The sequence below is a fragment of the Oncorhynchus tshawytscha genome, linkage group LG14, assembly GCF_018296145.1.
Source record: "Oncorhynchus tshawytscha isolate Ot180627B linkage group LG14, Otsh_v2.0, whole genome shotgun sequence".
Taxonomy (NCBI): Eukaryota; Metazoa; Chordata; class Actinopteri; order Salmoniformes; family Salmonidae; genus Oncorhynchus; species Oncorhynchus tshawytscha.
The window spans coordinates 30752697-30768867 of record NC_056442.1 but is presented as its reverse complement, the minus strand read 5'-3'; the positions used below and the strand labels follow the sequence as shown (position 1 = coordinate 30768867).

Here is a 16171-nt window from a genome sequence, read left to right as displayed (position 1 = left end):
TCTAACCTGTTTTTGCTTTGTCATCATGGGTAGTGTGTACATTGAGGGGGAAAAAAACAATTTAATCCATTTTAGAATAAGGTATTAACGTAACAACGTAGATAAAGTCAAGGGGTCTAAATACTTTCCAAATGCACTGTATGTGGACACTGCTTCAAATTAGTGGATTCAGTTATTTCAGCCACACCCGTTACTGACAGGAGTATAAAATCAAGCACACAGTAATGCAATTTCAATAGACAAACATTATCAGTAGAATGGCCTTACTGAAGAACTCAGATACTTTCAACGTGGCATAATCATAGGATGTCACCTTTCCAAAAAGTCAGTTCGCCAGTGCTGAAGAGCATAAAAATTGTCTGTCCTCGGTTTCAACACTCACTACTGAGTTACAAACTGCCTGTGGAAGCAACAACAGCCCAAGAACTGTTCGTCAAGAGCTTCATGTAATGGGTTTCCATGGACGAGCAGCCACACTGAAGCTTAAGATCACCATGCCCAATGCCAAGCGTCGGTTGGAATGGTGTAAAGCTTGCAGCCATTGTACTCTGGAGCTGTGGAAACATGTTCACTGGAGTGATGAATCACACTTCACCATCTGCCAGTCTGACAGATGAATCGGGGTTTGGTGGATGCCAGAATAACGCTACCTTCTCTATTACATAGTGCCAAATGTAAAGTTTGGTGGAGGAGGAATAATGATCTGGGGCTGTTTTTCATGATTCGGGCTAGGCCCCTTAGTTCCAGTGAAGTGAAGTCTTAACGCTACAGTATACAATGACATTCTAGACAGTGGTGTAAGTACTTAAGTAAAAAATACTTTAAAGTATCTACTTAAGTTGTTTTTTGGGGTATCTGTACTTTACTATTTATATTTTTGACAACTTTTACTTCACTACATTTCTTAACAAAATAATGTACTTTTTACTCCATACATTTTCCCTGACACCTAAAGTACTTGTTATATTTTGAATGCTTGGCAATACAGGAAAATGGTCCAAATCACACAATTATCAAGATAACATCCCTGATCATCTCTATTGCCTCTGATCCTCTGGACTCATTAAACACAGATGATTAATTTGTAAATTATGTACGTATGTTGGAGTGTGCCCCTGGCTTTCTGTAAATTAAAACATGTAAAATGGTTTGCTTAGTATAAGGAATATGAGATTACTTATACTTTTAATTTTGATGCTTAAGTATATTTTAGCAAATACCAAATAAAACCAAATACTGACTTCTACTCAAGTAGTATTTTACTGGGTCTTTCACTTTTACTTGTCATTTTCTATTAATGAATCTTTACTTTTACTCAAGTATGACAATTGGATACCTTTTCCACCACTGATTCTCAACGATTCTGTGCTTCCAGCTTTGTTACAACAGTTTGGGGAAGGACCTTTCCTGTTTCAGCATGACAAAGCGAAGGTCCATACAGAAATGGTTTATGGAGATCAGTGTGGAAGAACTTGACTGGCCTGCACAGAGCCCTGACCTCAACCCCATTGAACACCTTTGGGATCAATTGGAACGGAGACTGCAAGCCAGACCTAATTGCCCATAATCAGCACCCAACCTCACTAATGTTCTTGTGGCTGAAAGGAAACAAGTCCCTGCAGCAATGTTCCAACATCTAGTAGAAAGCCTCCCCAGAACAGTGGAGGCTGTTATATAAGCAAAGGGGAACCAACTCCATAGTAATGCCCATGATTTTGGAATTATATTTTCGACTAGTAGGTGTCCACATACCTTTGGCCAAGTAGTTATGTTGTTTTTAACTTTTCGCGCGGCTAGTAGGAAGAGGAAAATCATCACTTCCTCGTACACCCCCCGACCTGTAGTTGGCGGTAATGTTGTCTTGCCGTCGCTGTTCCTTCTCTGCTCCGTCACTAGTTTCCACAGCGTCATTAACCCTCGCCTATTTCTACAATGTATCTATTTGAAACCCTAACTCTGAGCTATAATAAAGAACCCGAACCTAAAAAATAAGACAAATAAGCGCTTACATTTTTTATTACAAGCCATATTTACTTTGTCGCAACTTATTTTCTTGGCGGGGATGCGTAGTTGTTACAACTGAGCTATAATAAGAACGGTGACGTTAACTACCTGCTAGCTAGCAGTGGGAGCTGGGTCGAGTAAATGCTACCGAGCAAGCTAATGGCACTAACGTTTCAGGGGAATGTCTACTAAATAAATATTCGAACTCGTTAACTCTTCAGGCTATCGATAGCTATATCGTCTTTTATTTTGTCTTGCCTGCACAGACGTCTAGCTATCCGTTTCTGTTCAGACAGAGTTAAATAGGCAGTTTTGGGAAACGAAGTTAGCCAGCCAGGTCACAGAAGTGCAGTGTTGTGGACCGACCCAAAAGAGAGTTTTCTCTGCCGTCCCCCATCGGTTTCCGAGGATGGTTCTGCTAAGGAGTGTGCCCCCACCAACCGAGGGAGTTCGGCATGAACAAGGCGAGACGACGGCGGTGTTGGACGGGAAGGGTCTCGGCACAGGGACTCTCTACGTTGCTGAAACGTATGTGACGCTTTGGTGTTGTCCAGTTGACATTTGTTAGTTGGCATGCTAGCTAATTTCTAAAGTCCTAAAATCAGGAAGTTTCAAGACTTACATGTTTCCTTAGTGTTTTTGCTTTGAAAATATACACTTAACATTTTTTTATTTTTATAAACTTCAACTTGAGCACCTTGAACTTGAATTTTGCATCATGTTAGCTAACTAGTCAATTACTTGACGTGGATCTCAATTATATTTAATTGATGAATCACTTCTCCTTGCCTCACATCCTTCCTCCTTGTCTCCTTCTCAAAGCACATTGGCCGGGAAGATCTGAGGTTCCTCCGTTTTGAGGAGGCAAGGAGGGAGGACAAGATGAATCAAGGAAATACAATGAGTGTCCACCATATAATAGTCATCCAATTTTATTGGTCACATGCATGTGTTTAGAAGATGTTATTTCAGGTGTAGTGAAATGCGTGTGTTTCTAGCTCTGACAGTGCAGTAATATCTAACAATTTCACAACATATACCCAATACACACACATCTAAGTAAAATAATGATATTAAGAATGTATAAGTATATGGACGAGTAATGTCAGAGCAGCATAGACTAAGATTAAGTAGAATAGTATAGAGTATATCCATATGAGATGAGTTATGCAAGATATGTAACATTGTTTAAGTGATTAGTGTTCCATTGACGTGGCCAGTGATTTCAAGTCTGTATATAGGCAGCAGCCTCTGTGCTAGTGATGGCCATTTAACAGGCTGATGGCCTTGAGAGAGACGCTGTTTTTCTGTCTCTCGGTCCCAGCTTTGATGCACCTGTACTGACCTCACCTTCTGGAAGGTAGTGGGGTGAACAGGCAGTGGCTCAGGTGGTTGTTGTCCTTGATAATCTTTTTTTGGCCTTCTTGTGACATTGGGTGCTGTAGGTGTCCTGGAGGGCGGGTAGTTTGCAACCGGTGATGCGTTGGGCAGACCGCACCACCCTCTGGGCAGGTAGTTTCAAATCAAATCAAATTTTATTTGTCACATACACATGGTTAGCAGATGTTAATGCGAGTGTAGCGAAATGCTTGTGCTTCTAGTTCCGACAATGCAGTAATAACGAGCAAGTAATCTAACTAACAATTCCAAAAAAAACTACTGTCTTATACACAGTGTAAGGGGATAAAGAATATGTACATAAGGATATATGAATGAGTGATGGTACAGAGCAGCATAGGCACGATACAGTAGATGATATCGAGTACAGTATATACATATGAGATAAGTATGTAAACCAAGTGGCATAGTTAAAGTGGCTAGTGATACATGTATTACATAAGGATGCAGTCGATGATATAGAGTACAGTATCAACGTATGCATATGAGATGAACAATGTAGGGTAAGTAACATTATATAAGGTAGCATTGTTTAAAGTGGCTAGTGATATATTTACATCATTTCCCATCAATTCCCATGATTAAAGTGGCTGGAGTAGAGTCAGTGTCATTGACAGTGTGTTGGCAGTAGCCACTCAATGTTAGTGGTGGCTGTTTAACAGTCTGATGGCCTTGAGATAGAAGCTGTTTTTCAGTCTCTCGGTCCCAGCTTTGATGCACCTGTACTGACCTCGCCTTCTGGATGACAGCGGGGTGAACAGGCAGTGGCTCGGGTGGTTGATGTCCTTGATGATCTTTATGGCCTTCCTGTAGCATCGGGTGGTGTAGGTGTCCTGGAGGGCAGGTAGTTTGCCCCCGGTGATGCGTTGTGCAGACCTCACTACCCTCTGGAGAGCCTTACGGTTGAGGGCGGTGCAGTTGCCATACCAGGCGGTGATACAGCCCGCCAGGATGCTCTCGATTGTGCATCTGTAGAAGTTTGTGAGTGCTTTTGGTGACAAGCCGAATTTCTTCAGCCTCCTGAGGTTGAAGAGGCGCTGCTGCGCCTTCCTCACGATGCTGTCTGTGTGAGTGGACCAATTCAGTTTGTCTGTGATGTGTATGCCGAGGAACTTAAAACTTGCTACCCTCTCCACTACTGTTCCATCGATGTGGATGGGGGTGTTCCCTCTGCTGTTTCCTGAAGTCCACAATCATCTCCTTAGTTTTGTTGACGTTGAGTGTGAGGTTATTTTCCTGACACCACACTCCGAGGGCCCTCACCTCCTCCCTGTAGGCCGTCTCGTCGTTGTTGGTAATCAAGCCTACCACTGTTGTGTCGTCCGCAAACTTGATGATTGAGTTGGAGGCGTGCATGGCCACGCAGTCGTGGGTGAACAGGGAGTACAGGAGGGGGCTCAGAACGCACCCTTGTGGGGCCCCAGTGTTGAGGATCAGCGGGGAGGAGATGTTGTTGCCTACCCTCACCACCTGGGGGCGGCCCGTCAGGAAGTCCAGTACCCAGTTGCACAGGGCGGGGTCGAGACCCAGGGTCTCGAGCTTGATGACGAGCTTGGAGGGTACTATGGTGTTGAATGCCGAGCTGTAGTCGATGAACAGCATTCTGTTTGAAGGTTTTAGGTGCCAAGCCAAATTTCTTCAGCCTCCTGAGGTTGAAGAGGTGCTGTTGCGCTTTCTTCACCACACTATCTGTGTGGGTGGACCATTTCAGTTTGTCAGTGATGTGTATGCCGAGGAACTTGAAGCTTTCCACCTCCCCTGCGGTCCTGTTAATGTGGATAGGGGAGGGTGCTGTTTCCTGAAGTCCACGATCATCTCCTTTTTGTTGATGCTGAGTGAGAATGTTGCTTTCCTGTGTTTTCCAGGCGGTTGTCGTGGTTTGACGGGTCAGGGATGGGTTTCTCTCTGGAGTACCCCACTATCAGCCTTCACGCCATCTCACGAGACCTCAGCGCCTACCCACAGGAACATCTATACGTCATGGTCAATGCAAAACTCAACGGTGAGAGACACACCTGTCCATCAGTGTCAATATCAAACTCGCAGTGAAACGCAAACTTGTGATCGAGTAAGAAGATCCTAAAGTGTGTGTCTGTGTGTTCCCCAGATGAGATGCAGGAGAATGCCCATGATGATGAAGATGAGGAAGATGAGTGTGAGGGGATCACAGAGATCCGCTTCGTCCCTAGCGACAAGGCAGCATGTAAGTGTGAGGGGAGAGGGATGTCTAGTTGTGCAGGGCTAAATTTAAGTCAATGCATCTTTATTAAGCAGGTCACAGATAATAACATCTTCCACATATAATGTAACCAGTGCTGTACAATAGCCAATAACAAGTTCAAACATCTCTATACACACATGCATTAGGGATGTCTAAAGCTTTTGTCTCTCCAGTTTTTTTGACATGCAGCTCTAGTTTAGAATCGCTATGCCAGCTAGGATTTCCCTAATGTATGTATGTGTGTGTGTGTGTGTGTGTCCAGTGGAGTCTATGTTTTCAGCGATGTGTGAGTGTCAGGCCCTGCACCCAGACCCAGATGACGAAGACTCCAACGGGGATTTTGACGGAGATGAGTACGATGTGGAGGAGGCAGGTGTGTAAACTCATTCATTTATACAAGCATACAGACACACTTTAACATACAGTTCATGAACTCACATAGATGGAGTAATCAAGAAGATAATATTAACATTGTATCTCCACCTTCTTTCTCCCTTCAACGGAAAAGAGGCAGGTAAGAAGCCTAACAACTAGGCACTCACCCTACCAGCTGCTGCTACTACTACTACACACACAGGTACACACGCACTCACTGGTGGTATTCTCTCTCTGTCCCCCAGAGCATGGTCAGGGTGATATCCCGTCATTCTGTACATATGAGGAGGGTGTGTCGGGGCTGAGGGCTGAAGGCCAGGCCACTCTACAGAGACTGGAGGGCATGTTAGCTCAGTCTGTCGCAAACACCTTTCACATGGCTGGGGTCCGCACTGATGAGACCAATGGAGAGTTTGACGGTGGGTCACACACACGTACAAGAATAGGTCACACACATAGTCAAACACAGGATAAAAGGGTAGGTCACACACACACTGAAATAGTATAACCCCACAGGCAAAGTTTCATGAACGGGATGTAAATAATACACAGCGGAGGTTCTTGAAACTGACTTTCTCGGCTCTGCTTGTTAGATGTGGTGTGTATTGTAATAACCGCAAGATTTATTTAACTAGGCAAGTCCGTTACGAACAAATTCTTATTTACAATGACGGCCTACACCGGCCAAACCCGGACGACGCTGGGCCAATTGAGCGCCGCCCTATGGAACTCCCAATCACGGCCAGTTGTGATACAGCCTGGATGGCACTTGAGGACAGAGTGACAATGATCCCGCTCTACATAGTCACTACATAACAGCAAGTACATAACAAAGAGAACATAACATAATATAATAAAAGATGCATGCAAAAACATTGATATAGGTTACAAAAATATTACCAGGCTAGCTACTTGGTCTTAGAATATCCTGACTGGCTTGAATGGAACAAGCATCTGTCAGATGAGGGAGCTTAGCCATGGAGTCCTCTAGAAGTTAAAATAAGAGCATTGAAGTCAGCCTGATACTGGCAACTAATAAGCCAGTACAGTTAGTCCTTCTCTTGAGCACCGGATGGTTCTCCAACTCCAGCCTGTCGCTGACTTATCACTACAAAAGAGTGAAAACACTCAATTTCTGTGGCTGTGTTTCTCTGAGAAGGATACATCTGCTAGAATCTCTTCCCTCTGTCACACACTCTTCTTACACTTCTATCTTTTCTCTCTTGTACCATCTCTCTCCCTCCATCTCTTCCCTATTTGGTACCTACTTTTGGATTTTCTGTGGTAGCTCTTTCTCCTTGTTGTTGACATGGTACCTGTTCCCACGTTTCTCTAAGAGCCATCTGAGCTCTGACCTGGCCGACTGAATGTGTTCTTCTATAGTGGTCCCCCTACCGGCTAGCCATTCTCCTCTGGAGAACAGAACCATGGTGCGACTCCACTCCTCCTCCCAGCACTCTAGGTGCTTCTCCCCAGCCACTTTGTGTCTCCTGACGAAGGGCAACCCCAGAGGGTAGACCAATGGGAAGGCAAGGGGTCCAACCCCCCTCGGCCAGGGTCACACGCCCCTTCAGTTGACCTTTAACCTTGTCTGAGGTGTCCTCAGCAGGGACACGCATCCAGCTCTGCATGCTGATCACATTCACCAGAGTACCGTATTAGTTTATTTCATGATACATGAACCCCCCTAGTAGTGCTGTCTAGTCTCAGGAGGCTGTTGCCACTGGAGCTCTTCTCCCCTGATTGCTCAGTTTAACCAGGCGGCCAGCTCTAGGAAAAGTTTTGGTGGTTCCAAACTTCTTCAATGCTGCAGAAATATTTTGGTACCCTTCCCCAGATTTGTGTCTCGGTGCTCTACAGACGATTGCTTCAACCTCATGGCTTGGTTTTTGCTCTGACATGCACTGTCAACTGTGGGACCTTATATAGACCGGTCTGTGCCTTTCCAAATCATGTCCAATCAGTTGAAGTTACCACAGGTGGACTCCCAAGTTGTAGAAACATCTCCATGATGATCAATGGAAACAGGATGCTATTTCGAGTCTCATAGCAAAGGGTCTGAATTCTTATGTAAATAAGTTATTTTTAACCTGTTTTTGTTTTGTGTATTGTGTGTAGATTGACATAATCAATTTTAGAACAAAAATTGTGCCGAATACAACAGGAGTAGACCTTATCGTGAAATGCTTACTTACAAGCCTTTAACCAACAATCCAGTTTTAAGAAAACGAAGAGTTAAAAAATAGTAGCCAGTCTATGACTAGGGTGGCTGGAGTCTGGCAATTTTTATGGCCTTCCTCTGATACAACCTGGTATAAAGGTTGTATCCCTTTTCCTGGGTGGCAGGAAGCTTGTCCCCAGTGATGTACTGGTCCGTATGCACTACCCACTGTAGCGCCATGCGGTCAGAGGCCGAGCAGTTGCAATACCAGGCGGTGATGCAACCAGTCAGGATGCTCTCGGTGGTGCAGCTGTAGGACTTTTTGACAATCTGAGGACCCATGCCAGAACTTTTCAGTCTCCTGAGGGGGAATAGGCATTTTTGTAACCTCTTCACGATTGTCTTGGTGTGTTTGGACCATGTTAGCTTGTTGGTGATGTGGACACCAAGGAACTTGAAGCGTTCAACCTGCTCCACTACAGCCCTGTCGATGAGAATGGAGGCGTGCTCGGCCCTCCTTTTCCTGTAGTCCACAATCATCTCCTTTGTCTTGATCAAGTTAAGGGAGAGGTTGTCCTGGCACTACAGTTCCAGGTCTCTGACCTCCCTATAGGCTGTCTCATCGTTGTCGGTGATCAGGCCTATCGCGTTGTGTTGTTGGCAAACTTAATAATGGTGTTGGAATCGTGCTTGGCCATGCAGTCATGGAGGGGACAAAGCACGCACCCCTGAGAGGCCCCTGTGTTGAGGATCATCATGGCAGATATATTGTTGCCTAGCCTTACCAGTACACGTTCTGGTAATCCGTCTGTCCCTGCGGCCTTGTGATTGTTGACCTGTTTAAATGTCTTACTCACATCGGCTACGGTGAGCGTGATCACACAGTAGTCCAGACCAACTGGTGCTGTCATGCATGCTTCAGTGTTGCTTGTTTCAAAGTCCTTTAGCTCGTCTGGTAGGCTTGTATCACTGGGCAGCTCGCGGTTAAGCTTCCCTTTGTAGTCCGTAATAGTTTGCAAGCCTTGCCACATCCGAACAGTGCCCGGAGCCGGTCTTGTAGGATTCAATCTTAGTCCTGTATTTACGCTTTGCCTGTTTGATTGTTCGTCTGAGGGTGTAGCTGGATTTCTTATAAGCATCTGGGTTAGATTCGCTTTCCTTGAAAGCGGCAGCTCTATCGTTTAGCTCAGTGCAGATGTTGCCTGTAATCCATGGCTTCTGGTTGGGGTATGTAGGGACGGTCACTGTGGGTTTTTGCTTATGAGTGGGAATCAGAAGAATATAATTATGGTAAGATTTGCCAAATGGAGGGAGAGCTTTGTACACGTCTCTGTGTGGAGTAAAGATGGTCTAGAGGTTTAAAAAATATATATACACTGCTCAGAAAAATAAAGGGAACACTAAAATAACACATCCTAGATCTGAATTAATGAAATATTCTTATTAAATACTTTTTTCTTTACATAGTTGAATGTGCTGACAACAAAATCACACAAATTATCAATGGAAATCAAATGTATCAACCCATAGAGGTCTGGATTTGGAATCACACTCAAAATTAAAGTGGAAAACCACACTACAGGCTGATCCAACTTTGATGTAATGTCCTTAAAACAAGTCAAAATGAGGCTCAGTAGTGTGTGTGGCCTCCACGTGCCTGTATGACCTCCCTACAACGCCTTGGCATGCTCCTGATGAGGTGGTGGATGGTCTCCTGAGGGATCTCCTTCCAGACCTGGACTAAAGCATCCGCCAACTCCTGGACAGTCTGTGGTGCAACGTGGCGTTGGTGGATGGAGCGAGACATGATGTCCCAGATGTGCTCAATTGGATTCAGGTCTGGGGAACGGGCGGGCCTGTCCATAGCATCAATGCCTTCCTCTTGCAGGAACTGCTGACACACTCCAGCCACATGAGGTCTAGCATTGTCTTGCATTAGGAGGAACCCAGGGCCAAACGCAGCAGCATATGGTCTCACAAGGGGTCTGAGGATCTCATCTTGGTACCTAATGGCAGTCAGGCTACCTCTGGCGAGCACATGGAGGGCTGTGCGGCCCCCCAAAGAAATGCCACCCCACACCATGACTGACCCACCGCCAAACCGGTCATGCTGGAGGATGTTGCAGGCAGCAGAACGTTCTCCACGGCGTCTCCAGACACTGTCACGTGCTCAGTGTGAACCTGCTTTCATCTGTGAAGAGCACAGGGCGCCAGTGGCGAATTTGCCAATCTTGGTGTTCTCTGGCAAATGCCAAACGTCCTTCACGGTTTTGGGCTGTAAGCACAGCCCCCACCTGTGGACGTCGGGCCCTCATACCACCCTCATGGAGTCTGTTTCTGACCGTTTGAGCAGACACATGCACATTTGTGGCCTGCTGGAGGTCATTTTGCAGGGCTCTGGCAGTGCTCCTCCTTGTACAAAAGCGGAGGTAGCGGTCCTGCTGGTGAGTTGTTGCCCTCCTACGGCCTCCTCCACGTCTCCTGATGTACTGGCCTGTCTCTTGGTAGCGCCTCCATGCTCTGGACACTACGCTGACAGACACAGCAAACCTTCTTGACACAGCTCGCATTGATGTGTCATCCTGGATGAGCTGCACTACCTGAGCCACTTGTGTGGGTTGTAGACTCTGTCTCATGCTACCACTAGAGTGAAAGCACCGCCAGCATTCAAAAGTGACCAAAACATCAGCCAGGAAGCATAGGAACTGAGAAGTGGTCTGTGGTCACCACCTGCAGAACCACTCCTTTATTGGGGGTGTCTTGCTAATTGCCTATAATTTCCACCTGTTGTCTATTCCATTTGCACAACAGCATGTGAAATGTATTGTCAATCAGTGTTGCTTCCTAAGTGGACAGTTTGGTTTCACAGAAGTGTGATTGACTTGGAGTTACATTGTGTTGTTTAAGTGTTCCCTTTATTTTTTGAGCAGGGTATATGTGTGTGTGTGTGTGTGTGTGTGTGTATATGTTTTTTTTATTCTCTACTTGTTGCACATGTAACATGCTGGTAGAAATTAGGTAAAACAGATTTAAGTTTGCCAGCATTAAAGTCCCTGACCACTAGGAGTGCCGCCTCTGTATGAGCATTTTTTTGTTTGCTTATGGCAATATACAGCTCGTTGGGTGCGGTCTTCGTTCCAGCATCGGTTTGTGGTGGTAACTCTACAGCTATGATAAATATAGATCAACTCTCTTGGTAAATAGTGTGGTCTACAGCTTATCATGATACAAAGCCTCAAGACTTCCTTAATATTTAATTTCTCACACCAGCTGTTATTGACAGTATATATAGACCGCACCCCTTGTCTTAATGGACCCAGCTGTTCGGTCTTGCCGATGCACAGACAAACCAGCCAACGGTATTTTATCCATGTTGTCGTTCAGCCACGACTCTGTGAAACATAAGATATTACAGTTTTTAATGTCCCGTTGGTAGGGTGGTCTTGAACGGAGCTCATCCAGTTTATTCTCCAATGATTGCACGTTGGCCGGTAGGACGGATGGTAGAGGCGGGTTACCCACTCGCCGACGAATTATCACAAGAGACATGGACCTGTGTACCCTGTACTGGCGTCTTCTCTTCTTTGAGCCTGGTCGAGTATCTGGAGTAAATTCTTCGTGTCCGACTCATTAAAGAAACAATCTTTGTCCAGTTCAAGGTGCGTAATCGTTGTTCTGATATCCAGAAGCTATTTTCAGTCATAAGAGGTGGCAGAAACATATGTACAAAATAAGTTACAAACAATGCAAAGAACATTCAAAATAGCACAATTGGTTAGGATTGTGAAAACGGCTACCATCTCCTCTGGCGCTAAAGCTGTAACTTAACAATGTAGAAAAAGTCAAGGGGTCTGAATACTTTATGAATGCGCTGTAACTTAACGTAGTAAGTAAATATAACTCAGTATAGTAAATCAATCTGGCCAGGTTTGTTTGACACACACTGCTGGAATTTCCAGTATGAATGTTTTTTTCCTGTGACTTTGTCACATGTACTTTGTCTTCCAAGGCATTCAGAGCCCCTATCTTGAAAGAGAAAAAAACAAAAACACTTTCACTTTCTTTTTCTCACTCTGACCAGCGGGTATATAGTTCAGAGCATAGCCCACACCCGTTATGAACACATGAGCATGAAGAAAGCTGCATGTGTTTCATGATAATCAGTATATTGGCTGTTCTAGTCATTGTATTTCTATGTCTGTCTTTGCAGATGCGGTGGAGGTGGATGCAGGGTCGACGGTGGCTGGACAGTTTGAAGATGCAGACATAGACCACTAGTAAAAACATATCATAATACTACGTTATAATTATCAGTATGTTAGTGTGATGTTTTGTGTGATCACCTTTAAATCCACATCCTGCTGTCAACTTTATGGACCTGCTTTACCATACTGTAGCTAAGTCTCTCACTGTCTTTTTTTGCTCCCTCTTCTTCTTTCAGATGGATCGCAGCCAGTCAAAGCACTTGTGGTACATTGTGGGATAGGAGAATACAACCTCTCCACTTCCTGTCCCCAAGGCATCATTTTCCACACACATATTCCTCTCGTGTTTTGTACCTGAAGACCAGTTGTACTGAGTTTTCCCCAACAGGGAGCAGTGTTGTCTTTGTATGAAATCTCTTCAATAAATAAATAGTTTTTGTATGAATAACAGTGTGTTTGTGTTATGTGCACATTCCAGAGGAGTAACATAGGAGCTACGCTGAGATGTCAGCAAATGTTTTAATATTGAAGTCTGTTTTATTATGCTGAACAAAAATATAAACGCAACATGCAAAGTGTTGGTCCATGTTTCAGGAGCTGAAATAAAAGATCCCAGAAATGTTCCATATGCACAAATTTGTTAACATCCCTGTTAGTGATCATTTGTCAAGATAACCCATCTACCTGACAGGTGTGGCATATCAAGAAGCTGATTAAACAGCATGATCATTACACAGATGCACCTTGTGATGGGGACAAAGGCCACTCTAAAATGTGATGTTTTGTCACAAAGCAGGCCCAAACCATGATGCTGCCACCACCATGTTTGACAGTGGGGATGGTGTGTTCAGGGTGATGAGCTGTGTTGCTTTTACGCCAAACATAACGTTTTGCATTGTTGCCAAAAAGTTCCATTTTGGTTTCATCTGACCAGAGCACCTTCTTCCACATGTTTGGTGTGTCTCCCAGGTGGCTTGTGGCAAACTTTAAACGACACTTTTTATGGATATCTTTAAGAAATGGCTTTCTTCTTGCCACTCTTCCATAAAGGCCAGATTTGTGCAATATACGACTGATTGTTGTCCTGTAGACAGAGTCTCCCACCTCAGCTGTAGATCTCTGCAGTTCATCCAGAGTGATCATGGGCCTCTTGGCTGCATCTCTGATCAGTCTTCTCCTTGTATGAGCTGAAAGTTTAGAGGGACGGCCAGGTCTTGGTAGATTTGCAGTGGTCTGATACTCCTTCCATTTCAATATTATCGCTTGCACAGTGCTCCTTGGGATGTTTAAAGCTTGGGAAATCTTTTTGTATCCAAATCCGGCTTTAAACTTCTTCACAACAGTATCTCGGACCTGCCTGGTGTGTTCCTTGTTCTTCATGATGCTCTCTGCGCTTTTAACGGACCTCTGAGACTATCACAGTGCAGGTGCATTTATACGGAGACTTGATTACACACAGGTGGATTGTATTTATCAACACTAGTCATTTAGGTCAACATTGGATCATTCAGAGATCCTCACTGAACTTCTGGAGAGAGTTTGCTGCACTGAAAGTAAAGGGGCTGAATAATTTTGCACGCCCAATTTTTCAGTTTTTGATTTGTTAAGAAAGTTTGAAATATCCAATAAATGTCGTTCCACTTCATGATTGTGTCCCACTTGTTGTTGATTCTTCACAAAAAAATACAGTTTTATATCTTTATGCTTGAAGCCTGAAATGTGGCAAAAGGTCGCAAAGTTCAAGGGGGCCGAATACTTTCGCAAGGCACTGTAGATAGGAGAGTGTGCTGAAATTGCTTTGGGCTGGATTCGAAAAGGTAAGCTGTAAATGAGCACCAGAGACAGTAGCCTAGACCGCTAGACCAGTGGTTCCCAAACTGTGGGGCGAGGGGTCTCAGTCTGGCTTTAAACTTACTCTTGAAATGTATAATAGAATGCACATGGAGCAATTTCAAAAATGGGTAGTGTATCAGTTCAGGGGCAGCATATGTGTGGGAAAAGTTAGGACGATTCTATGGGCCTGTGACTGACAGGGGCCCTAAACAAGTATTATAACATTAGGTACATTTTTTTTCAACATTAAATTATTAACCTATCATCATTAATATATTTTTTATTTACAATGTACTAATAAAACTAACGGTTTCTTTTCTTGTTTTTGGCAAAAAAGTAAAAATCCATAGAGCCTCTGCCCCCAAACCAGGCGCGAACGGTACTTGGTAGCAGTGAATTGCGAGTGAGGAGTGCCAGTGGAGCATAATGTTTCAGCTTCCTAAAGAAAAATCTGGTTTCCATAAACGAAAAAGACTGGAGAGAGAAAAGGAAGGGCGACAGTATGTCACCCAATTGTTCACAAAGGAAGGTGGGTGTGGTCCGTGAGTGGTGGAAATTAACCTGGTAGCGTAGTCCGTAGTGAAATAGGCTACTTTTGATCCCCTAACATTAGTGAGTTAATATCTTCACAGAAAATTCTGAGTGTTTACATTTCGAGCCTCTCTTTCAGCCGAGATTTAATCAATGCAGGCAAACTTTTAGCAAGCTATTCATACTAAATCAGTTCTCCCTGCCCCTGCCTGGTGCCAGGCCCAACAGATGCAGCTTCAGGCTCAGTAGCCCTGTCACCCCATCCCCATACCCTTGAACCAGCCCTGTCTCCTCATCCCCATACCCCTGAACCAGCCCTACTCCCAACTGAAGGAGGTGAGCAGCATTGTGTTGAATGACATGTCAGTTAGCATAATTGCAGGTACTGCAATTCATTGAGGACAGGAATGTGATTCTCCAGTCAGGAAACATCTCACTTGACACAGAGACAGCCAATATCAGAGCCTTAAAGGAAGAGATGCAGGCTCTTAGAGATGGATGAGTCTCTCCTGTCTGAGGCGACACTGATTGCTACGCAAATGGATGTTGCACCTCAATTGAGCAAGGAACACAGCCGCCAGAGGAGATTCCACGATGAGACCTCTCAAGAGGAGACGGCTCAGGACAGTGCAGCAGTTTTGGAACACAGTGTTTTTACTGCTATGGACAACATAAGTGACTTGGACACTTGGTTCCACACCACTGCAAAAATTGTAGAATCATTTTCTGCTGTTCTGAAAGTTGGACAGATTCGTGAGGATAAAGTCCCTTCTGTGTGCCAACCACTGATCATGAAGTATTCCAGAGATCTTACACCTGAGTTTCAACATGAAGTAAGACACCTGAACACTGTATATGCTGCCACTTTCCCCCCTAACTTGTCCCCTTGTCTCCTGAATGCAATTTGTAAGATGCAGCTGCAAAGCATTTTTGGAGAAGTGTGCATCTCTTTACGTATATTTTGCACACTGCCTATTACTATTGCTGGTGGAGAGAGAGCTTTCAGTAAGCTAAAAACTATTTGAGGTCCACTATGTCCCAGGACAGGCTTTGCCACTCTGTCCATTGAAAGTCAATTAGCTAGAAAGCTGGATATCAAAGACTTGATCAGTGACTTTGCCAGCAAAAAGGCTCGGCGCTGGGCTCTTGGTGAGTAACGCTGAGCAAGGCCCAGTGATAACTCTTAAATGGCATGGCTATGGATATTGGATCACTACACACATGATGCCCACAGGCTGAGAACAGACTGAGAACAGACTGAAAACAGTTCAAAAATATGCTTCTGATTTTATTATTTTGTTTGTTATATCATTCTATAGATGATGATGTTAATTTATTTTAATTGAAGAGGTTAATGTATATTTAAGTTATATTTATTTTAAGTTATTCATTAATGTTAAGAGAATTCTCCATTCAAGAATTTTACCATTAAAATTACATTTT

At 44.3% G+C, this 16171-nt stretch overlaps 1 protein-coding gene across 3 annotated transcripts; it reads left to right on the top strand.

Annotated features, from left to right (window-relative positions):
• The first annotated feature begins 1875 nt into the window (after nt 1–1875).
• LOC112267002 (methylosome subunit pICln) lies at nt 1876–12812 on the top strand. 3 transcript variants are annotated; one of them, XM_024444991.2, is made up of 8 exons: nt 1878–2532; nt 5268–5404; nt 5510–5605; nt 5886–5996; nt 6132–6137; nt 6244–6417; nt 12370–12436; nt 12601–12812. In XM_024444991.2, coding segments are annotated over exons 1-8 (711 nt in total). In that variant the 5' UTR covers nt 1878–2413; the 3' UTR covers nt 12602–12812. The 3 variants fall into 3 exon arrangements, with proteins under 3 accessions (XP_042153280.1, XP_042153279.1, XP_024300759.1); XM_042297346.1 differs by lacking the exon at nt 6132–6137 and having other exon boundaries at nt 1876–2532; XM_042297345.1 differs by lacking the exon at nt 12601–12812 and having other exon boundaries at nt 1877–2532; nt 12370–12437.
• The last annotated feature ends 3359 nt before the right edge of the window (nt 12813–16171 follow it).